At 48.3% G+C, this 24,609-nt stretch overlaps 1 protein-coding gene across 1 annotated transcript; it reads right to left on the reverse strand.

Annotated features, from left to right (window-relative positions):
• Positions 1-5,892: 5,892 nt before the first annotated feature.
• Positions 5,893-22,501, reverse strand: GATA3 (GATA binding protein 3; the record flags this gene model as incomplete). Its single annotated transcript, XM_079699056.1, has 4 exons — positions 5,893-8,004; positions 12,083-12,208; positions 16,495-16,640; positions 21,697-22,501. The coding sequence occupies 4 exons, from the start codon at positions 22,499-22,501 to the stop codon at positions 7,720-7,722; spliced, it is 1,362 nt and encodes a 453-aa protein (XP_079555182.1). The 3' UTR covers positions 5,893-7,719.
• Positions 22,502-24,609: the final 2,108 nt, after the last annotated feature.

Consider the following 24,609-nt stretch of genomic DNA (forward strand, 5'->3'; position numbering starts at 1 on the left):
GTCCCTGCCCTGCTCACAGGAAGCCATCTCGTCCACCTGTCTCAAAACAGGCATCATAAAGTGAAAAACTCACTCCCACCACGCTTTGCAGTCCAAGAAACCCAAGTCACCCTGTGAGATTAGGGGCCGTGCCTAAGACTGCCATGGGCTCGGGTAAAGAATTTCTTCATTCCCTTCTTTCTTTCATCAATACCCGGGTATCAGAGTGCGCAGCAGCCAGTGAGACCAAACGCAGTCGATTAAGGCCTGATGCCGATAAAGACAAGATCAGAGACACCAGCTTCACATAGCACGCTAACCCTGGAGAGGGAGCGGACAGGACCCTTCCTCCGCCCAATCCGTATCCTTCTCCGGGGGGAAAGACGGCTACTATTTTTTTTATTTTTTATTTTTGCGGTACGCAGGCCTCTCACTGTTGTGGCCTCTCCCGTTGCGGAGCACAGGCTCCGGACGCGCAGGCTCACCAGCCATGGCTCACGGGCCCAGCCGCTCCGCGGCATGTGGGATCCTCCCAGACCGGGGCACGAACCCGTGTCCCCTGCATCGGCAGGCGGACTCTCAACCACTGCGCCACCAGGGAAGCCCGGCTACTATTTTTTGACAAAAGAGGAGCAGGAGGCGTGATGATGAAAACAAGGCGTTGGAGTGAAACAAGGAAGGGGCCATGAGCCAAGGAAGGCAGGAGGCCTCTTGAAGCTCAAAAAGGCAAGAGAACAGATCCTCCCCTAGAGCCACCAACAAGGAGCCCACCCCGTGACCCCGTGACCCCGTGACCCCGTGATCCTGTAACTTAAGCCGGTGAAACTGACTTCAGACTTCTGACCTCCGGAAGTGAGTCGTAAACCAGCAAGCCTGCGGTAGTTTGTTACAGCAGCAGGAAGAAAATGATACAGATGTCGGCTTCCTAGAGGCACCGGACCTGAGTTTCCCCAAGAATTTGCCTGGGAGACAAAGCTGTGTCGCCGTTGCTGTGGACCGGTTACCAGGCCCTGGAGGAACTTCAAACGCATCCTGTCAGCCTCACACACCCCCAACCCCTTCTCCCCACCCAGAACTCCGTCAGATTGGAGGCCACTGTGTCCAATGAGGGCTTTCAATTTCTCCTCTGAGAAAGGGACCGATCTAGGTTCAAAGCAGTTCATTGCACAGTCGTTTGTGAATCAAACGAACTGTGTTGCTTGTGTCTTACGTGCCCGGCACCGAGCTGAGCACAAGGGGCTGGCTGCCCCTCACGGGGCTAAGCCCCCATCCGGGGGCCAGCTGTGCACCCAGGGGGTTCCATCTCAGCAAAGTCCCTCACCAGACGTGTGACCTTGGGCATTCCTCAGCCTCTCCACCCTACCTTTTTCTTTTCTTTCTTTTTTTTTTTTTACAACTTTATTGGAGTATAATTGCTTCACAATGGTGTATTAGTTTCTGCTTTATAACAAAGTGAATCAGTTATACATATACATCTGTTCCCATATCCCTTCCCTCTTGTGTCTCCCTCCCTCCCACCCCTCCAGGTGGTCACAAAGCACCGAGCTGATCTCCCTGTGCTATGCGGCTGCTTCCCACTAGCTGTCTATTTTACGTTTGGTAGTATATATATGTCCATGCCACTCTCTCACTTTGTCACAGCTTACCCTTCCCCCTCCCCATATCCTCAAGTCCATTCTCAAGTAGGTCTGTGTCTTTTTTCCTGTTTTACCCCTAGGTTCTTCATGACATTTTTTTTTCTTAAATTCCATATATATGTGTTAGCATACGGTCACCCTACCTTTTTCTGTTCCATAAAATGAGGAGGATACTCTTCTCACTGGACATGGCTTTTCCGGGAACCAGGCTTTGGAAGCACTGAGCACCGTGCCTTCGATACAGGGTGTGTGCAACACAAAGGCAGCTCTCATTTCTCTGTGGTTTGATGGGCCCTGGGCCTTGGTGGGGAGCCAATGTGTACTATAGCCTCCAGGCCACGTTCTCACCCTCATTCCTCTCATTGTCCAGTCCACATGTGTCCCGAGGGCCAGACAGAACAAGTGACCAGCCCCCCTGTCCTTCTGGGAGGCTCCCATGGTTCCAGGCCATTGTCAGTGGTCCTCGGGTCTTCAGAAGAGTGAACGCCATGGGTTGACCGCTGGGAAGCCGGGAGTTCTCTGAGGGAGGCCGAGCTTAAGGCCACCAGGGAGCCCTGAGAAGTTCCAGGTGAAGGACAGGGAGCTTCATGCACTCACCTCTCAAGTTCACAGAAGACAGGTCCGCTCTGGGCCTGCCGTGGAGAACTCGGCAGGATTTCTGACTCAGTGTCACAGGCTGTCAACGAGGGAGTCCAGGCAGCTTCAGCTCAGAGTTGGCAGTGACCGTGGATGGGGCTGCGGCCGAGGACGCTGCTGTGTTCAGAGACGCCTGTTTTACAAGACACCCAGCAGCTGTCCTGTCCAGCTGTTAGAGGCCAGCCCGACAAACCGGGGGGAGAAAACCTCCCAATACCAAGAAGGAGAGGGTGGCCGCATTCACCGGGTGGATTTTACTTAACGACCCCTCCCAATTCATAAGATGGAGTTGTAATGACCCTCAAAAAGCACATGCTGTACCCAAGCCCCCGCTCCACCAGCCCCATACCTGGGGCCACCAGATTCAAAAAACGATTCCTGACCAACTATTCAAAACACTGGACCACACATGGCCCATTCAACAGCATCTCCCCAAATCTTGTTTCTTCTGCTTCTTTAAAAAAAAAAAAAATGGGAAAAAAGTAAAACTTAACTTAAAAAATTTGAGGGGTATTTTACAAGTTTGCTTAAGAAGTATTAACTAATTCTATAATCAGAAAAAAGCAAACAAACAAACAAAAAACCAAAGAAAAAAAGCAAAACTTTCATTTTCTGGAAATGTCCACTGGCCTCTCCTCCAAAAAAGTTAGACCAGATTGGCTGATGTCTTAGTCGACTACCTGGTAGTCTGGGCATCGAGCCAACCCCATCCGGATCCTTCTGCAGGGGGGTCCCCATCAGGTCAATGCACTGAATTAGGAGCCGGTGCCAGGGGCTGGTTTGCCCCGTCACCACACTGCATCCCTCATTTGCACAAGGCTGGGCCCACAGCTGCTTCCCTAGGAATCAGCAGCTCCCCTCCAGGTATTTGCAGGCCTTGGGACTGCTGCTGGGCCCTGGCAGCATGGCGGAGTGCTTTGTACTGCACGTCTTTTGTTTAGCCTGAGACTGGGTGGGCGGGGGGTGGGGGTGGGGGTGGGGGTGGGGTGGACAGGGAGGGTGCCCGTTCTCCAAATCCCCACTCCAAACTGTGCACACAGACATGACAGGGGATTGTAAAAGTGCACCGCAAACAATGTGTCTAATGTACCAGGATCCCCTGCAAAGAAGGTCAAGGGTGACGGAGAACAGCCCAGAGAAACCAGAATCCAGACAGAGCACCCCAAAAGGAACAGCTCTGAGGGAACACTGATCTATTTCCTCTGCTGATCCCCTTCTCCTGGGAGAGAGAGAGAGCACAAGGAAAAAGAAAGGCTGGACGCCGGCTACCTCCCTAGAATAGGCTATAAGCAATTCAGGCAGACTTTCTTTACACAATGGATGAGTGAAATATGAATCACACTGCCAACATCAGCAGGACAAGCAAGTCCTGTGTATTCCGCTCAAGAGGGGCCTGGACACATTTCGGAAAGAGCAGGGAATCTGCAGGCTGGGACACTAACCCCTGTCCCAGGGTGACAGTCACAAGATACAAGTTAATTTGTGTTTTGCAAGATAATACTAAGGGCAGATGAGAGTGGGACGACCCCAGCCCATCTCGTACCTTATTACAGCCTGCTCAAGATTCTAACCAGGGGTGTGAGGACGTCTTTCCTAATAAAGGATGTTCTCCAAAACAAGTTTAAAAATCCAATGGAATCATGGCATTTTTCTTCTCACATGGGTCTTAGACAGCATGTCTTCTAATGATGTAAAGAGCCCACCCCCAGAGAAATCAAACAAAAATCCCCAGATAACCCTTGTTTGTTAGTGGTACAGCCAGGAATAAAAACCCAAGTTCCCAGACTCCTAAGACAGTGGTGGTCAGACATTTCAGATGATCAGTGAATTTCTCTGAATTCTGGGGTTTTTCCTTTATTGGGTTTTTGCAAAGAAGTGCAGACGAGTCCCAGTCTGAGGGTGTGTTCACACCAATACGAGCAAGATGGAATAAGCGAAAATGAAAATGTTTTTCAGAAGTTCATTTCATTTGAAAGCGCAGAAAGGGGTTGGTGTATTACTCAGCTGTTTTGGATCATGGTTAAAATTTATGCTCTGTGGATAAAACGATAAAATGCTATCGTTCAAATGTTTTCTTCGCACCTTTTTGTGATTTTTAAATTTTTAATTAAAAAAAATTCTTTAATCTCTGCTTAGCTTGGAAATGGAAGGGAATTTCTCTGCAGAGGAGTCAGTAATGCCTGCTGTCCAGGAAGGATCACAAAAATGGTTTGAGGATTTGGGGTGGATTTGGGGGTGAGGACAGGGGTATAGTACACAGGAGTACGTGGACTCATAATGCTTCTAAATCTCAGAAAAGTCAGTGGGACAATTCACCATTGTGAGGAACCTATCAGATGAGGGAAATGGATGGCATTTGAGTTTCTGAGTTTGAATTTTGTGAACAGGTGTTTTACTGAATTCGGATCCGACATGCACTACCTGGGAAGAATTTGCTCCTTTCACACAGTTTCTAGACTTAGGAAATACTAAAATGATGTCCTGTGATGAGGAGTCAGCTTTAAAAGTCATTCTAAACGCTTAAAAAAGGTTTAGAAAATAGACATTGCTCTCAGAAGGCAGGTTCTGAGTGTCCCCACTTGTGTCACACCTTCTGCTTGCATGGAGACCAACCCAGGGGCCCAACCTCGCCACAGTTCATGTCGTTCTTTTCAAAGGGGAATAACCTGTAAATGTCACCAGACTGAGACACTGGAACCTTGGTTTCTCTATTTCCTAATCTGCTTTTTTTTAATTAAAAAAAAAGTTTTTAAATGGACTTCAACCTAGATCCTCAACAGGTATTTGTTGCATCTATGAAAGAAGTGTTTTCATTCAGAATTTTTACATCATGAACGTCCACTGTTGGATATGAGGGGTTCATAAATGGCAAAACTGTTCAACAACTATGTAGTTTGTTATTTTTCTATTATGTTGGCTTTTAAAATGTTTTTAAGAAATAATCCAAATCTTCACATATATTCCCATGGATGTGCTAAATGCAGCTATTTCAAAAGCGAGGCAGAAGAGATGGAAAATTAATTAGGAGTACAATTTACTCAAGAATATTGGAGCAGCATTTTAGATCTACAATCTTGTTCTGTTTTTCTAGAGGAAACCCTCTCTCCTGTCGCTGTTCTAGTGTGTCTTTTTTCTTTTAAGTGAAGAAGAAAGAACAAAACTATTGAAGCCATGAAAACATATGATAACATTCGAAAGGAGAAACTGCAGAAGAGTTACATAGTTTTTTAAAAAATCTTTTGCATCATCCTCCCAAAATATCTTAGAATGTAAAATCCATGTACAGAATGATAAAATGACATTTGTCTGAGGCAGGAAGAGGATCAAATGTGCCACTATCGCTATAGCACCTAAAACAAAATGTAGCTGGAGTGTTGAGTTTGGGATTTTGCTACGTGTGCCCCCCACCCCTGCCCGCCCTTCTCCTACCCCCAAGAATGTCAAGAATTTGAACTCCTGTTCTTAAGGTGAAAGGGCATTCACTCAAATCTGTATGAAGGAAAAAAAGTGGCAAATCCTGAAACATTGGAACCCTCCAATAACAGCGCCCAAGTTTAAGATGGCAACAGACGACCACTGCCTTGGGTGTTTCACAAGTAACCAGAAACCACATCCGAATTAGGAGCCAATCAGATCTTCATTTGCATCTCAGTCATCCTCTACTTCTTTATTTCAACATTGAGCTTTAGGCTTGAAATATTTGCTAAGAAAGCAGAGAGGCGATTAACAGAGATTTTTCAAATGTGTGCCAGCGTTACACATTCTGTCAACAGAGTAAAAGGAAACTATACAGCGTAGGTTACAAAATGGTTATTTCATGTTTCGCAAACATTCCAATCAACCCTTCACTGTGATGTTATTCAACAGTAGAAAAGCAAAACAGACGTGAAGCCCAGCTCCTTTCCATCTTGCAGAGATCCATCAACTGCAAATCCACCCGAGAATCCCAACGAGGAAATCTTCCTGTTTCTCCTGCTAGAAGATCGTCTCCTTGAGGCTAGACAAGGAGGAGGGAACGGCAGCTCAGAGAGGACCACAGAACCTACCCCAGCCTGGGGATGCCTTCCTCTGGGCTGCATCCCATGAGCCCCAAAGGTCCCCAGTTTCCCAGATGAATTGATGTTGACTGTCTGGGGTTTGCCTTATCTCCTAGTGAATAACTGAACAAGTTTGGGCTTTGTTATTTTGTTTTGTTTTGTTTAAACTCCTTTTGCTTCAATTACCTAGAGCTACCAGATTTTAGAAGAGCTTGGCCACCACGCTTGATTACCCTGCTATGTGGTTGTTTTTAAATCTTTTAACTTTATTATCTTTTTATATTATTATTCCAACAGACTGCATGAAAGGCAGTGATCACTAACACAGAACACAACAGGTGCTAACATTCAGCCAGGTTGCTCTCAGAACCCGGGCTGTCGGGCCCGAGCCGCTGACATGCACGCGGGTAGCTTATACACTGCTACCCTCATAGCACAGGCTGCAGGAGAAGTGACAAAGGACAGATGCTCTTGTACCCTTAGAAGCTATTTAATAAATATCATTGAGAAACAAAAAGGAAAAACAAAATCAGCCCTGTGGAGCACAACCGCCTTAGGTCAACTGAACGTCATCTAGTTTATTCAACCAAAAATTGAGAGAGGAGGAAAATATTAAAACGGAAACACACAAAAAAAAGCAGTTCTTAACACTAGCAGGAAATAAATTTGTACAACAATTCAGTCTGTATAATATGATGAAATAAATCTACAACTTCTCTTATTTTGGTGCTTTGAATTATACATACAAACGACAATTACAGGGACTTGTTCACAAAGCATGGAGGCCTAGGAAAGTCTAACTGAACCCTCCATGGCAATCTGGGAGTGTAACACGTTGCCCGGAGTGATAGAATTTCCTACGCAGAGGCCCACAGCTTTGAACGAATGATTCGCCTACAACATTTTTCTTTTTTTTTTTTCCTTTTTTTTTTTTTTTTTCTTTTAATGCATCAAACTGTGACCAGGAAAAGGAAACAAAACTGGCAGTTTGTCCATTTGGATATCAGAACTAGTTTCTTCTTAATTTCCACACTTTATTTTCTTCCATCATCTTTAAAACGCATGGCATCCTTCGTGCCTTCCTGACGGAGGCCATAAAGTCTTCTTCTTCCAATGTACAGTCTTTCTTACAATATAAGTTATATGCAATGTTTAGCGATTTTTTTTTTCACAGCACTAGAGAGACCCTGTTCAATAGGGAATATGAGTCTGAATGGCTTATTCACAAATGGTATCCAGATTCAGGGAGTGAGAACACAGACACCACAGTGGGCTCCTCTGTCCAAGTGGCAAACATCGTGTTGCTTTCTGCCTGCAAAAACATATAGATCCATCGGGTTTCGGTTTCATGATACTGCTCCTGCGAAAATGCACGTCGAAGGGGCTGGAGGGACTCTCGCCTGGAGATCTTTGAGCATCGAGCAGGGACCCTAACCCATGGCGGTGACCATACTGGAAGGGTGGTGAGGTCCGAAGGAGAGGCTGGAGGGCGGGTGCATCGGCGTGGGTGTGGTCAGCATGTGGCTGGAGTGGCTGAAGGGTGAGATGTGACTGAGGGAAGACATGTGTCTGGAGAGGGCGGCGGGGTTGAACGAGCTGCTCTTGGGGAAGTCCTCCAGCGTGTCGTGCACCTTTTTGCACTTTTTGGATTTGCTAGACATTTTTCGGTTTCTGGTCTGGATGCCTTCCTTCTTCATAGTCAGGGGTCTGTTAATCTAAACAGAGATCAATTTTTTTTTTTTTTTTTTACTTTATTCGGCTGGCTCTGAAATAGTGCAGACTTTCACACCCCAACCCGGGTTCCCCTGACTGCCCCAGATCAGGGATCTGCTTTCAGGGGGCCCCTTCCTCCCCACCTTCCTGCCTCCTTCCCAGGGACCCAGAGTCCTGCAGGCTAGGGTTCTGCGGTGGGGGGTCTGTCAGCCTCTATCAATTTCAGAAACCAAGAGGCCATAGGCAAGGTGTTCCAAGCAGGGCTCATTCATTACATTCATCTGCACCAATCGTCGGGGGGAAAGTTTGCCTCAGGGAACTTTCTGTCTCCAAGGACCATATTCTAGAGACCCACCCAAGATGGTTGTATTTCTCTGCTAACTAAAATATCATAATAGCTTGTCTTCTTCCATCAGAATGACCTTAGACTATTTCATGAGCATGGAGCCAAGGGAGGGCTTTTCAAGGGGGAAATAATAGCTTGTCTACTGGTCCAAAATCTGTGTTAGGACTGGGCAAGTACTGCAAGGCAATGGATCTTAAGTCTCTGCCTTGAGAAGCTAGGACTGCTTCCCTCTTCAAAGTCATGCCTGGTTGCCTCTCTTCTGACGAACTTCTCTAAACGAGAGGTGCTGTAAAATCTTCCCCTGAAATGTGTAAGTTCTGGGGTCATAGTTTAATCCAAAGTGTCTTTCCAAAACATAAGCTCTCGCCACAGCAACTGTGATGACTGAAAGTTGCAATTTCTACCTGGTCCTGACTATCCACTTCTTACTAGACAGACAGCAAAACAACCAATCCACAAGAATTTAATATCCACTTACGGGGTACAAAGCCCTGTGCTAGCCTGAAAGCACTCTCCTCCTAAAAATCAAAGACCAGGCCTGAAGTTGAGTAAAGAGACAGAGGCAAGCACTAGTCTTCCGTCTCCGGGGCAGCAGACCATCGCTCTCTTTCTGATAAGCCTCATGTGTTTTGTTTTGAATACACATTTGTTTTAGGGGGGTGGGGAGAAGAATCAAGAGAGGGGACTTCAAAGCAAACTGAGATCATTCCCCACAAGGAGTCAGAATCAGATTGACCTCAATAGCGGCCATCTGCCCCGTAGAGCAAACCCACCACACATCTGGCCATGTTTCTGGGGAAATGGGCAAAGGGACTCAAAGAGGGAAGGTCAGGGTCTCAGTCACTCCTGACTCCTTGGGGAACAAACAGCTCCTTCCTCCAGGGTCCTCAAGGGTGGAGGAAGAGAAGATTTCACGGCTCTAGGATCTGCCTGTTTGCTCCAAAAGCTAGAAAGGGATCGTTAAGGAAGAAAGCATCTAGCAGCCAAGAAGGCCAGGCTCTGACAACACTACTTGTAGCAGCAAACCCACAGCTTCCTGGGCCTGAGCTGGTCACCTGGAGAGGGGTAGAGAACCACTCCCCCTTGTGCAGGAAGGCCACGTGAGTGGCGACAGAGGACCTAAAAGGTCGTTGCCCAAAGAACATCTCAGGGTTCCTTCCTCAAAGTCATAATCAAGATAAAGACGCAGCCTACAAAGGCGATAGGAATCTACTGTCACATCGAATCTCCCCCAAGATACTGCCTAGACACACGGCTCTTTACGCTGATATCTAGATATACAGAGCCAGGTATCTAAATATAATATCTAGTTACACAGATAGCCACACAAAGCCAGATAACTAGTCCCAACACTGATACTGAGATAGGTAGTTATCTACACACCTAGATAAGAAGACAGGAACTAACTTAGGTCGAGCATGGTATCTCGATGGGCAGAACACAACACAACAAGAGGAGAATGTTAATAGATTATTATCTCTTATTGTCAAATACACAACAAATCCGCCTCCTTCTGTGAATTCTTACTAAACCAGAGAAGGCAGAAGAACCACTCTGGTGGATGAGCACGCTTCTATCTCCCAGCCACTGGGGCCCAACCATGAAGTCGGAGATAATGTAGAATAGGGTGGGAGTGAGGGGTGAAGAAGGTTCCTTGACCTGTCTTTGATTTAATGAGAAATTCGTATTCTTCAGAAATAGATATTTTTTTAGATTGGACACAATTGAGAGCCTATCTCACTGTGGCTGAGTAGTCAAAGAAATTTATAACTGGTTCATTTCTCATAATTCCTATACTTCTGTGGAAATAGGAAAGAAGTATATATACACACACAATTCATGACTTTGAACAGAACTTTGGTACATTCTAAAATGAGACGGTGCTTACTCTCCTCTGTTCCCTACTAGTCCTGGGGTTACTGATCTCCCCGCAGGGCCTTTTGCAATTCAGAAATCCATCCTGGCCCTTCTACTTCATCAGCCATGTTCCTCTGAGTCAACATTTCTTCAAGTAAAAGGGAAATCAAAATAATTTCTGCCCTGTCTACATCATGGGACTCTTTGAGGCTCAAATGTAATCAAGTAACACGAAAGTTCTTTGCAAAACCATACATTACAACCCCAAAATCATTTTATCGGCTGTACCAACCACTGGGTAGCTCATAAACCCTAAGGCCCCAAATCTTCCAGATTTTAATCACAAATCTGCTTCTCTCCACGGCAGTGAGCAAGGAAATTCCCCAAAGTGAAAATGGGCCTGGGGTTTCATTGCTGATAAATGTACACAGACCACAGTCTGAGGATGTGTGGGAGAAAAACGATGGATTGTAGTAAGAGCCCCGTTCCGTCAGCGCCGGACCCCTCCTCTCGAGAGCGGACGGCATATGGGCAGGCAGGTGAGTGCTACGGGGGTCCCCGGGAATCAAATCAACTCATTCCCAAGAAGCACAAAACGATTAGGTTGCTGGGGTCACCCTGGGAAGTTCTCCTGTGATTCAAAAACTCTAAGCAAAAAAGCTTCCTCCCCAATTCCCAGGTGTTTCTGGGTAAGATGCTTGACTGCCAGAATGGTTCTGAGCAAAGCCCTCCACCTTTCCCCATTCACTCCCAGACATTACCAAAATCAGACTGGTCAAGAGACTTCAGGAGAACCAGACAGAGCCAGAGGGATGAAGTGAGAGAGACAGGGAAAGACAGACAGAGACAGACAGACAGAGAGAAAATTCTTTCTCTGGGATCAACATAAACTTCTGGCCTCATAAGGGTCATGGCCTGTCAGCCAGAGTTGCTGCAGGGAAAAAAAGAAAAAAAAAAAAGCTGAAAAATTTTTTTAAAGGTAAACATATTGCAAAATGGGAGGACCCCCAAATTGAAAGATTAAAAATGACACAGCCAAACCCATGTGACTGACTGACAATTATCTTTCTGCTAATGTGAGCTAGAAGGAGAAAAGCGTTCTTTTCCCTGGTAAGGATAACCTCTGTCGGCTGCTTTGCAAGAGTTCTCCTGGTGAGGACAAAGTCAGCAGATGAAATCTCTCATCTCGTATCTTTTATTCAGAGAATCCATTTAAAATTCACCAAGCCTCTTTACCCCTCAGTAACTGAATCGCCCTGAACTCCTGCGCCATGCATTACAATCCTATTTACCTTTCTCTTTTCACTGACTCATTCTCTTTTTTTTTCTTTTTTGCAAAACGTTTAAAAACTCAAGGAAACATCAAAATATGACTGGCGACTTTGGTTTTCCCAAGAGAAAGATTTTTCTCTCCTTAAAAACCCAGACCAGGCCCACCACGCGTACTGTTTCCAATACAAACTAAGGGGCTGGGTCATCTGCTTTAAAGCCTTCAATCTCAGCAAGGCTACGCTGTGCCCTGTGCCGAGTCCTTTCCTACACTGGGTCCTACTGCAATGCCTTTTCTGGGCCTTGTCACTGGGCGATTCAAATGGATAACCAACAAGGACCTACTGTAGAGCACAGGGAGCTCTACTCAGTACTCTGTAATAACCTAGATGGATAAAGAATCTGAAAAAGAATAGATATAGTATAGGTATAACTGAATTACTTTTGCTGTACACGTGAAACTAACACAACATTGTAAATCAACTACACTCCAATAAAATTTTTTTTAAAAAAATCAGAAAGGGGACCAGGGGAGGGGGATGCTGTGCACTGGGCATCATCCGAAGAGGGCCATTCCGGGAGCGGGGGCGGGTCCCCGGGACACTTACATTGTGCAGCTTGTAGTACAGCCCGCAGGCATTGCAGACAGGGTCTCCATTGGCATTTCTTCTCCAGAGAGTCGTGGTTGTGGTTTGACAGTTTGCACAGGACGTACCTGCCCTTCTTGCTGCTGACTGGGGAGCGGGAAGAGAGCGGAGGATAAAAATCAAAACAAATGTTACATGGGTTTGCAGAGCTGCGGAGACCGACTCAAAAAAAATTATCACTGAAATCAAAACTAGCAAGTGGCCCACATGAAAGTAATAAAGATCCCCAAAAGCTGCATCAAGAAGAAAAATGAAGCCAATCCACCGGCATGGAAGCAGGTCAGACCATAGTCCGGTGGTCAGCACATAGCCTGCTGTCCCCTGGGGAAGGATTCGGGAGGATGAGAAAGCCGACATCACCTCACCGACATAACGAGGCCCCCTCCCTCCCCCACGGAGTTTGCCAGATGTTTCATTTTGATGGGTAGCAATTTTGAATTAACCAGACTAGTTTGGGTACCAGGCTCTCAGTGGCTTCCTTCACCAGGCCTACAGGAGGTCTTTTTCAAGAGCAACTGCCCAGAAAAGCAGTTCTCAACAAGGATACTGGTCATCGCAATAGACCAACAGCCAAGGGAGAACAAACCCAAGCATCAAAAGCGCTTTCTAGATCCCAAATAAAGAAACGCTGGATGATAAGGAGGGCAGAGTGCTGTCAGAATGAGAGAACGTCTGCGCATGTGTGGCTGGCACACACGGGATGGGCCACGGAGAAAGCACCGAGCCAGCCATCCTAAGTGAACGGGACCCCAGCCAATCTGCAGGCATCCTAAATGTGCACAGCCCACGCTTTCAGATTTGGTCACTCGTGGTGACAGCCATCTTCATCCCCTTTAGGTGGCTTTCAGTTAGTGAGACAAACTGAGAGGAACAAGGAATTTTGCAATCCACCAGGAACACTGGCCCCGCTCCTAACTTCATTTCATTTCACCCTCTTGAAAGTAGGTGCTTCCTATCTGCCGTTCACAGAGCAAAATGGTTACAGGTCAGATGTCAGCCCCAAGCTGAATTTTCATTATTTGATTGTGTCACTGCCTTCATTTCCTTTAAAAGGGAGATTTTTCTTTCACTTTTTGACGCACTTAAATGTATAAGGGGACTATTTCCTATGTCCATACGTTAAAAAAGAAAACTTAAGCTCAAAAACTTTTGAAAGGAAATGAGGTTGGGTCACTTGTAACCATGTATCTCTCATCTCCTCACACCCCCTTGCAACATAAAAAGAAAATTTCAACTGCAAAATTATTTCCGTCCCTGGGACTCAAAAATATTATCAAAGGCAAGAGAAGGAGTAAGAATTCAGCTGGTCTTTATCTGTGATCAAGAAAATTCTGGCATGGTTATGAAAGCACAGAACGAAAGGACAGGGATCAGGGTGTGCTTTTCCATCAGTATTTTACCCAGCAAGAAGTTGGGCCAAACACCCGAAGAGGTCAGATATTGAAAACCCAGTGGCAATTCTGAATGAACCAAGCTGATTCCTTTCCTTTCAAAGCTACTCAGTTGTTCCACAGAGATGCTGCCCCTTCCCACAGGTTTAAATAGCAGAGCTGTGGCTTTTTTCGTTTGTTTTTAGTAATTCTTAGTTTCTGTGGAACTAGAAAGGAAAAACAGCCCTTCTCCCTCATAACTGAGAAGGTTCCACTTTTGAGTTGTCCATTTGGAAAATAATTCACCGCAGTCCAAGAGTGCTGTCTCTTATCCTATATGCCTCTGGTCCACCTGCTTTTATGAAACATGATAATTTAAGACTTAACCGTTGCTCTTGTGTACTCTTGGGAGGAAAATGATATATGAAATCGGTGCTTAAGGATTTTGACAACTACATTATCACGTGATTATTATTATAGTCCTGGACTGGTTTTCCCCTTTAAAAGAAATACTTGGATATAATAGACTAATATCTACGCAAGTACCGGATTTCCCAGCCCAACAACTGGGAAGGGATGGTACAAGTGCACGACACCAACCGATAAAATAATAGAGTTCCAAATAACCACGCTCATGGTGCAGCCCTTTGCAGTGTATTGAAGGTAACATGAATCCAAACAGGCTTAGACTTTATGAGAATTTATACAGAACCTCTAAAAGTCACACTGTTTGAGTCACTAGCAGAAGACAAAGTATATTAATAAAGCAAGCTAGTTGTGAGACTTATGAAAATCTTGCAACACTAGGAAAAAAATTCTATGGGTCTTCCCTTCTATTTCCTGCATGAGTTTATTCAGTGTTAGATATGCATCTGTGGAAGAGCTGACTACACAGAGGGGGCAGGCAGGGTGGTCTTCAGCAAGTCTGCAAATGTGCAAAAGCAGCAAACTGGAGAGACGGAGCAGGGAAGGAGGGACAGGAATTATAGGAAAGAACAAAGAGAAAGTTCTAGGTATTCAGAAGTCAAATACATCTAAGGGCTAAAAATATACGTATATATATCCTGAATGGGCCCCGAGCGTTTCTCTGGAGCATGTGAATTCTATGGAACTAAAAATAAAAAAAACACCCAGAAGAGGTGAGTAAGAAAGAGAAGACAGCTTCACATGTGACAGCAAAGGAACTCTAGAATAAAAAGTAATTATTACTCAGAGTTCTAGAGATTTCTTATGAAAGGTGAATGAAGACAAAATTATGTAAAATGCAAGTCCAGGCCTCCTGTACAATCTACCCAGACAGAAGAAACCCCAAGAAAATGTCAAATGTACTCTTGCTCATCAACCAGACAACTACGGGGTCTGACACTTTTCTGCTCTCTTTTTCCTTCTTTACTTTTACCTTAAAAAAAAAAAAAAAAGTCCAATTATAATGGTACCATGACTTATTTTAACAAGAAGTTTTTTGTTGTTAGTTTTCTTTCTTTTGTTTTTCTTTCCTTTTCTTTTTTTCTCTTTTTTTTTTTTTCCTAAGGCCAGGTTTTGAGTGATTCAGAACATTCTTTTGTGGTGCGATCATATTCATTCTGTGCTAACATCTCCAGCCATTTTTTTTTTTTCAAACACGTCTTGTTCTGATACGTTCAAACATCTTGATGTTTAAGTTGGGGAAGCTGAGTTGTTGTTTATGAGTTATCTCCAGAGCTCAGATATCCGGCAGCTTTTTCCTAGGAAGTTAGCTTTGCACATGAGAGAAAGGAAAAAAAAAAAAAAGTACCAAAGAGCATGGGGACAAGTCGGGGGAAGGTTGAGAGAGCTGGAGAAGGGGGCAAAGATCAGAAAGAATAAAGCCTAGAGACCTAGGATTGCCAAAAATTAAAGTCACGTGGGCATTGCCATCCCTAGAAAGATTTTCCTTCTTCTGAAGAGGATGTGAAAGGTGTTGATTTGCACTAAAATCTGATGGAGAAGACAAATAATTCTTTAAAAAGAATGCAGAGGATTTGGGAAGGGTCTACCTTAGAATCTGAGGGATGCTGCTTCATCCATTAATTTGCATGGGGAAACTCGCCTCCTCCCCTCTCTACTTGGTGAATCACCACAAAAAGCATTTTGATCTCTTGACTGTGGTTACAGTTATCATTTGCCAAGCCTGCTTCTATTTGTCTGTTACATACACTTGCTATTCAATCTGGCCTGAGATTCCAAAGACAAGTTTGCAAATGAACCTCTCAGGCTAATTTTCCTTATAAATGCTTGCCAGTGCCAGGTTTTCTCAAGTATTCCTAGGGGTCAAGAGGTTTAAGAAGGGGACAAAGAGGGGGGAGAGAGGAAACTATCCCCCCCGACCGGCAGGAGTTCAAAGGGAAAATAAGACCAGACACTAGGGGAGACCAAGAAGCAGGACAGGAATCACACAGTTTTCCCCACAGGAATTACCTGTGGCAATTTCTCAATTCTTCAGACCAAGGAAGAAGAAAAACTCCACTAAGTCCAATGGCTGCTGTTTGTGAAATTCAGTTCATTAGCCCTGGCACATGAGATCTCATCCGTAGCACTAAGGCAACCCTGAGACTGTAATTACTTCCTAGGAGCCCACTTGTATGACTTCAGAAACAAGTTCTGGGTGGCACCTGGGACACTCCATCCCCTTACTGAATTCCTCTGTGAAACCGTGACTATCAATGCATCTTAAATCCTGGTCCTGTTAAAGCAATCATTCTATCAGTGAAGACATTTAAGATTTGATAACCCAGAAGTCAGCATCCTTAAAAATGTGATAAGTGACTTACGAACCATGGAGGGGGGGAAAGGCGGAGGCAGGGGGACCTTTCTGTATATCTAATTTGCAAAAAAGAAAACAAAGAAGAAAAAAGAAACTATCCCAAGCAAGCTGATTTTGAGCCGTCCTGCCCATTTCCAGCAGAAAGCTCTTCTTCCTGAAGAGAGGAAGTTGAGGACACCCAATGGAGAGTGTTGGGCCAGTGCTTCCCAAGGACAACTCACCAGCCTTCGCTTGGGTTTGATGAGGGGCCGGTTCTGTCCGTTCATCTTGTGGTAGAGCCCACAGGCGTTGCACAGGTAATGTCCCGTTCCATCTCGACGCCACAGTGGGGTAGAGGTTGCCCCACAGTTCACACACTCCCTGCCTTCTGGAAACAAGATCACACATAAGTCACTTATGGAAGGAAGACACACAGAAAAGCTGCCAGCAGAATTAGGCAATGAAAGTTAAATGGAGAACTTCTTCTCTATCTCTTTTTCCTCTTTTGGGGAACTTTCCCAGCTCCCTTGAAGGTGGCTCCTGAGTTGAAAAGAGTTACTGTGTGACTCTTTCATGGCCTAACCGTTCCCCGTGTACACACACACACAGCTCCCAGCCCAAGAAACAGCACAGGAATCAGTAGCAGCAGAACCTTGTCCTGGGCCTGCCTGACTTGATGGGGAAGGTCAGGCAGAGCCGAGGAGGAAGGCGAATTTCAACTTGAAACAGTTCCCTGAGAAAACCCTGAGCCCCGGTCGATGGCGAAAGCACAACATTCCATTCGCTTCCCTCAGAGGAAAACAAAGATGATCCATTATCGTCACCAGGTCTGTCTATGCGGATTGATTAAATAATGAAGATTAGGATGGGGCCAAAGGAGAGATTCATCGATAGCTAGATAGAGAAACAGATAATCAACAGATGAACAGATGGATCAATCGGCTGATGGATTTTAGCACCGAGGGCCTTAGATTTTACTTCCAATAAAATTGTAAATGTCCCTGGCTGGCAAGGAATAGATGAAGACCCAGCAGGGTCCACTCATTAATTCCCCCATCATCTTTTTTACTCTCTAGAAAAAACCAAGGTTTTCTGTGGTTTTCCAGCCACTGAGACCCCAGTCTGAAGGTTGGAGGGAAACGCAGAGCAATCTTGAAGGCAAGGAAGCTGGAGATGGGAAGGGAGGGAAACAGAACGAGGGGAAGTGTTGGGAGGGGCGGAGTCAGGAGAAGAGGCCGGTTTATGGGGGGGAGGGCAGTGGGGAGGCCCTTGGGTTGGCTCATTAACCAAGACCTGCCTGCAGTTGCTCTTTTTCCAAAAAAACCAAACAAACAAAATCAACAAAAAACCGGCCAGGCCGGGTTGAAACAGCACTCGCTCCAGGGGCTGGAGAGTGACGGGGACCCACCTCCAGAGGGAAAGCCCGGGGAGAGAACCCCTCCAGATACCATTTTAGGAGGAGGGGGGTTTGCTCACAGAGTTCTTCTCAACTTCCCCGAGAGGAAGAAGAGCAGGACGGTTTCTGGGAGAACTTGCCCCGCTCCTGGGGGGGCCTCGTCCTCCTGGCGAGGACGCACCAGCCTCACTGCCAGCCGAGAGGGACTCAGGAGGAGCCCCCGACCCTGCAGGGCCAGTGGCTTCACCAGAGCTGGTGCCCCCAAGAAGAGGAGTCAGGAAAGGGTCTTTAGGGTGCTGGGAAGGGGCCTGGGGATGGTAGGGGAGAAAGATGAGCCCCTACCAGTTGTTTTAAGAGGTTAATCAGCTGACCCCAAACTACCAGGAAGACGGGGTGGAGGAAGGGAACCCGAAGGCAGGACGCTTGGGAGTCTTGACTCCCCATGAGGAGGGCAAGGCCAGCCCAGTGCCCGGGGACCTGCTCAGATTTAGGAAACCCCCAGACCAAGTATGATGGTGGCAAGGAATTTACACCCCTGAGCCTAGGCTTTTCTCCAGGGACAGGCTCTCAAAAAAAAAAAAAAAAAAAAATGTTAAGGAGTTGAGAGATTTCAATTTCTTGCTCCAAATTCCAAAAGTTCTTAACCTGGGGTCTACAGAGAGCCTTCCAAGAACCCCTGAGATTATCCACAGAAACGTGGCCCTCATGGGCCAGGAGCATTTGCTAGGCACCCAGCAGCTCTGAGTAGGCTCTGGGCTGAATCACATCCAGATTCCTCTGCTTTGGGGTCAAAAGCCTTCGGGATGTGGCTGCTGAAGGTGGGAGAGGCACGGGGGTGGGGGAGGAGGAGAGGGTGAGTGGGTGAGGAGATGTGGCCGCAGGCATAGCCAGGGTCCCCGCAGTCCTCGTGCCCCCGGTGGGCGCTGCGTCAGCCTCTTCTGGGGACACTGGCCTGGCCTGGCACGCTCCCCATCCTGTGCAGACAGGGGCCTCGGGCTCCCAGCCGTTTTGTCCCAGACCTCTGGGGGCTTTCTCGGGCTCCAAATCCCCTCCATCCCCAGCAGCTCGGGCTGGACTGCCCCGCTCCTGGGCACCTGGGCCAGGGGATCTCCCTGCCTGACACGATTAGTCTGATTTCCTTTCCTTTGTCAGCCAGTGGGGAGGATAACAGCTTCCTTTTCCGAGGGACCTTGAAAGCCAGCAACAGTTGCCTCTCCAGCAATTGCACATTAGAGCAACTTTCTGTCTTGATTCACTCGGCAAGTCTGTGATTGCCTTGCGTGGCTTTTTCTTATTTTATTTTATTTTTTTCCCTCTCCTTGTTGCCTCTCATCTGTGACTTCAGCAAACAAGCAGTTTTCCTAACGGAGGCCCTGACTGTCTCCTGCTTTCTCTCTCCTTGCTCACCGCCCGCTGTGAGCTGCTCAGACAGACACCTCGCTCTTAGGTGACAACCACAGCGCCGGGAGGCCTCCTAACACTCAACAGCCATTTTCAAACACCCCTTGGCCTCCGACTGAAATCCTGAAACTGAGGCTGGACTGAAGGAGTACGGAGGCTGCAGAGAAAAAGGGGGAGCTGGATGCCCCCGGTGGAGGGAGGGGGAAGCTAAGAAATGGTCCCCCCCCGCAACATACACACACAAAAGGCTTGGTGTCTTGTTTGCAAAGACACATCTCAGCCCGGACAGCCCGGGCGTTAAAAAAGCAATAGGTGCTCTAAACCACAGCTCAACCGTTTCTCCAAAATGCGACAACCCTCCCTTCTCTGGGCTCCTCCTTCAGACGAGAGCAAAGAAGAGGTTAAAGAAAAAAAAAAACAGAAAAGCAACCACTAAAACCAAGAGAATCCCCTTCTCAGGAATTCCCACTCCTTCCACCCTCTTCACGGAGCCTCGAAACCTGCCCTGCGCGCTCCACGTTCCCGAAAGTCCCAGCTCCCTCGCCGCCCAGTTGTGCTGCTCTGGGGTTTTTTGACTGTGAGAAAGGAATAAGGAGGAGGAAGTCAAGAGTCAAATTTAAACCGGCTCCTCTCCTCTCCAAAAAAATAGAAGAAAATAGGTATACAGGTACCCCTGGCTCTGGTTTAGGGAAACCGCAGCCCTCGTCCTCACCCCTCCCCAAATGTCCCGCTCTCCAGGGAAGAGACAGAAAAGCCAGGCAAACCCGAAGGCAGAAGGTGTGCCCGACGGAGGGGGAGAGATCAAATGCGGAAATGAGGGCAGAGGACGAGAGGCATTTGGAAAAGTCACTCGGTCCCCTCCCTACACAAACCACCACCCCAGCCTCAGAGACCACGATCTGGCCCCCAACTTCTTAGCCCCTACCAGCAAAGAGAACTTTCCCAAAAAAATCCCACCCCGACTTCAAAATGGACAGGTTGTTCTCTTACTGCCATCAGCCTCGGAGCCTTGATCGAGCCCCCTCCGCCCCGCCCCCGCTTTTGTGAGATCTGTACCCCGCTTCCCGGGGACCCTCCACTCGCCGAGGCAGCCAGGCCACTTTCCTGCCCTGTTCTCCCTTCCTCTTGCTTTCTCTTCGGCTCCACCAGCGAGCCTACCTCCCTCTCCCTCTGCCGACTTTCATGTACTGAACACGCAGGTCTGAGTTTTCTGTCAGCCTAACCGCATCCGGGCTCTATTAAAGTTCCTGGCTCGGGATAAACAATGCAACTGTCGCGTGCAGCAGTCTGAAAATAATTGGATTAGCTAAAACATATCAACTAAATAGAGACAGTCCTGCCCAGGCAGTCGGAGTGAATGTCACCCTGGAAAAAAACCCTGGAAACTGATCTCATGGTCACTGGGCACCCAGAGCCCTCCCTCGGAAGTTTTCTAAACCCCGGTTTTGCGGGCTCTGTTTCAAGACTGGTTGTCTCCTCCAGCAAAGACAAGTGATTTCCACCACTTCTGTGTATACAGAGTCTCTACAGAGACAGAGCAGAGGGTACCCAGTTGGGACAGACCAGGACAGAGACGCCCACCCTGAAATGGACACCCCCAAGGAGACATGCCAATCTTCCCCAAGCCATCTCAAAAAGTACAGTGAAATCTCATCTCAGAGACTCCCCGACTCTGTTTCAGCTGCTTTGACATTGGCGGTGGGTTATTTTATTTTTAAAGCGGAAATACTTTGTGTGGGCTTTACTGTTTCTTTTCACGCCAGCCTCTACACCAAGAGAATAAAAATGCGGCTCGCTTTTAGCTGGGGTGTGCTTTTCTGAGAGAGGATGGGCAGAGGAAGCAGAGACACACCTGGGGAATCTTTTTCCATCCTTCCTAACCCCTCTGGCTTCAGATGAGTCGGGGAGTAGGTCGTAAGACGCCTTCCTTCCCTGCCTGAGCTCCCAGCACTAGAAGATACTGCAGTTAACTAGCCCTTCTGACTTGCACTGAACTCCCTACCCAGGGCAGAGCCCACCTCTCTACCCAGAAGTCAGGATGGGAGACTTCTTTTCCACACAGAGAATGTGTGTCCTGTCTTTGCCAGGGTCCCGCCCCCGGCGAAAAATATACACACACTTTATTTATACATGTCTTTGTAAAGGGCTGTCCTCTGGTGACTGTATGACCCCCTCTGAGCTGAGCGGAGGAGACCGGTCAGGACGTAGAGGCCAGGGGGGTCAGAGGAGGGACCTGTGTTTGTTTGGGTTTCAGGAGGTTTCGTTTTAGCACTAAACACTAAAGATGTATTCCCTCCCCTTCCATTTGCGCTTGGAAACTGACTAAAGGTTACTGCCAGCACCCAGAAGTTCCTTGGCAGGACAGGCAGGAGATGGGGGTTTGTTTTTGTTTGTCTTTTTCCTTCCCCAGCTCTTGGGGGTGGCTTTTAAATCAGATCTCACTTGCCCTCTGCTCTGACAGGAATGAGAGAGGACACACCTCATTCTTTCCCCGCTGGAAGAATGGGAAGATATTAAATCTTTGAAGGGTCTGAACGGCCACCCAGCCCCCGGGAGGGGCCGGAGGGCACGCTCTAATCCCTGTCCCGGATTTTGGAGCAGGGAGGGGGGCGAGGGGAAAGGTCTCGAGGGGAGAGAAGGTTCCTACCTGTGCTGGATCTGGCCTTGGGCCTCGACTTGCATCCGAAGCCGGTGGGGGAGCCCCCGAGCAGGCTGCTGGGCGGGAAGAGTCCGGAGCTGTACTCGGGAACGTAGGGCGGGTAGGTGGTGATGGGGTGGTGGGCTGAGGCCGCCGCCCCTCCCAGGGTGGTCATGCTGCTGCGGGGATGCGCCGACTCGAGCTTCATGCTGTCGGGCAGAGGCACCTGGTACTTGATGCACTCCTTCTCGTCCTGGCGGCCCGAGCCGGCTGAGCCCGGGGTGGACAGGGACGGGTCAGGGGAGACGTCCTTCGGTGGGGTGGGTGGAAAGGTGAAGAGGTGCGGGCTGGAGTGGCCCGCCGACAGGGACGAGGACGAGGCTGGGGGGTAGACCGACAGGGGCCCCGGGGAGCCGTGGTGGATGGACGTCTTGGAGAAGGGGCTGAGGTTCCAGGGCGAAGCGGTGTGGTGGCTGCCCAGCGCCTTGCCGCCGTCCAGCCAGGGCAGGGATCCATGCAGCAGAGGCGGCCGGCACACCTGGCTCCCTGCGTGGGTAAAGGGGAAGGCCCGGGAGAGAGACAGGCGAGTGAGAGTAGCCCCCTCTAGACCTTCAGGCACCTGGGCATCCTCCCCCTCCACCCCAGCCTCCCTGGCAAGACAATCCCCACACAGACCAGACCTCACACTCCCTGATCCTGGGGGCACCAGCAGTACCTGGGCCAACACACCCCCTTCACCCCTATCTCCCCACCAATGTCCCATCAAATCCAGGGAATTAAGGGCCTGTGTCTGACACCCAAGAGGTGCTGCCATGGAGCGAGAAGGGCCCTGGCTTCCTTGGCCTCTCCAGATACACTTTCTGAATCACAGACCTGAAGTCCCTCTCTGGAACCTGACTTGATTTATTGGTTTCCTTCAATGGCCCAGCGGCCCCCAGCCCAGACCTAATCCCAGGCAGCCTGATAAGAGGGTGGGCTGGGAAGGATGAGGCCTGAAGGGGTGAGCCACACAACCGCTCAAAGCCAGGAGAACACACGGACCCTAAGAGAGGCCCAGCTGCAGAGCCAGCTCCCCAAGCCCAGAGCAGGGAGAGGGCTTGAAAGAGAGGAGAGGGAGCATTTTAGGGTTACTTGCACGTAACCCCACTTCACTGCTTGCTCGGAATTGGTCAGGCCTGGAATGGGATTTGCAGGGAAGTGAACCGCTCAGGCTGTCGGAGAAAGTTTCCAAGCCTGGACTCTGGGATGGCACTTTTATCTGCCGTTCTCACCCTCCCAGATCCTACTAGAAAAAAATAAAACAGGCCCATATGCCCCCAGAGTTGTGACTCCACCAGTGCAATATGTGAATTTTCACCTGAGCCCCTGAGACACAAAAAAATGCCAGTTTCTGTGTCTATTTCACTCACACACACAGTAAACAGAGCTATCGTTTGAAATGCAGAGTTTTAAGGCAGCTGTAACTCAGACCAAAAGAGGCTCTGAGAGGGGTAAGTTTAAACGGCAGGTACAAATCCACACACTTATTGATCTTTTAATCCAGTACCTGTCTCAGTGTTTGACATTCTATTTAACCATTAAGAACAATACCGAAACTAAAATCTTAAGAGAAAGGAAGGGGAGGGGAGTCGAGGGGGAAGGAGAGCTCTCCGAACACCAAGGGTCAAGCTTCACATTATGCAGGAAGTAGTATAGTAAATAATATTAAGGCTGCATCTACCGCATTTCCACTTAACTGCTGATCTGCACAGAACAAGGGCAAAGAGCGCCCCATCCGCAGAAACAATTGTTTGAAACCTGGTGACAGCAGGGAGGAGAACGCCTGCTGCCCTAGGGGCTCTGTCAGCGGCCCCAGCCCCGGGATCTAAGTCGGGGAACCAGGGCAGACCTCAACTGAGATGGCCTCACAGTCCCTCCGCCTGAAATGTTGCAATTTCTTCTTTGGGAACACGCTTACAGATGGAAAGCCTTAAGAGCTTTTTCCCCCCACCTACATAGGGCTGGGTTTCTCTCTACCATTTCAGAACTCTCCTGAATCCCTCAAGGTGAAAGAGAAAGAAAAAAAGAAAAGAAAGAAAGAAAAGAAAAGGCAACTGGAATCGCTCCTCCATAAAAGGAGACCCTGATGGATCCCAAATCTTCTTTGGGAGCCTAATGGGTCTGTTGTAGGGCCGAAGGAGAGAGCAAGGCAAGAGTTGCGGGGAGCAGGCAATGAGGCAACCAAAAAGTGTAGACGGAGGAAAATTCCGTGCAGCCGGGAATCTAGGAAACCTCAAATGTCTCAAACTTAAGACGGGAGTCTTTCCACCAAAACCCGGTCAAGCACCAGACTTCCCTTCCTCAGAGGCTAGAGATAGGAGATGTGCCTAAAAACCAAATGCACTAGCTTTGGGGAAAGGCCGAAACACAGCGGTGGGAATAAATACGTTTCTCGGGCCTTTCTGGAAATGTGCGGATAAACATACCGAGGCACGCCGGCAGAAGCCCCAGAGAGAGAACCAGGGGATAACCGGGGGAGCGAAGCCCCTAGAAAGAACCCTGCCCCAGCCAGGTTTGGCCGGCACCGAATGCCCGGTCGGGGGAGCGGTGGCCGGTGGAGGCAGAGGCTCGGCTCCCGCGCCCGGGATCTCTGAGGCCCCCGAACCAGCGGCCGCGCGGGGAGAGAGGGCTGCAGCGCGGCGCCCGCCAGGTGAGCGCCAGGCCCAGGGGACCGCAGCCGCGCAGAGGCGCCTGCTGCGATTGTTTTGAAAAACAGACTCTCGCGACGATCGAGACGCCTTCCTCGCCCATTTCCGGGCCCCAGTTTTTTTTTTTTTTTTTTTAAATGAAGCAGTAACGGCACTTGGGGGCTTTGGCCGGGGATCCCACCCCCTGGTCCCTCCCTGCCTCTCCGACCCAGAGAGCCGGGACAGCTGGGCGGAG

This window comes from Hyperoodon ampullatus (assembly GCF_949752795.1).
Source record: "Hyperoodon ampullatus genome assembly, chromosome: 3".
Lineage (NCBI taxonomy): Eukaryota > Metazoa > Chordata > Mammalia > Artiodactyla > Ziphiidae > Hyperoodon > Hyperoodon ampullatus.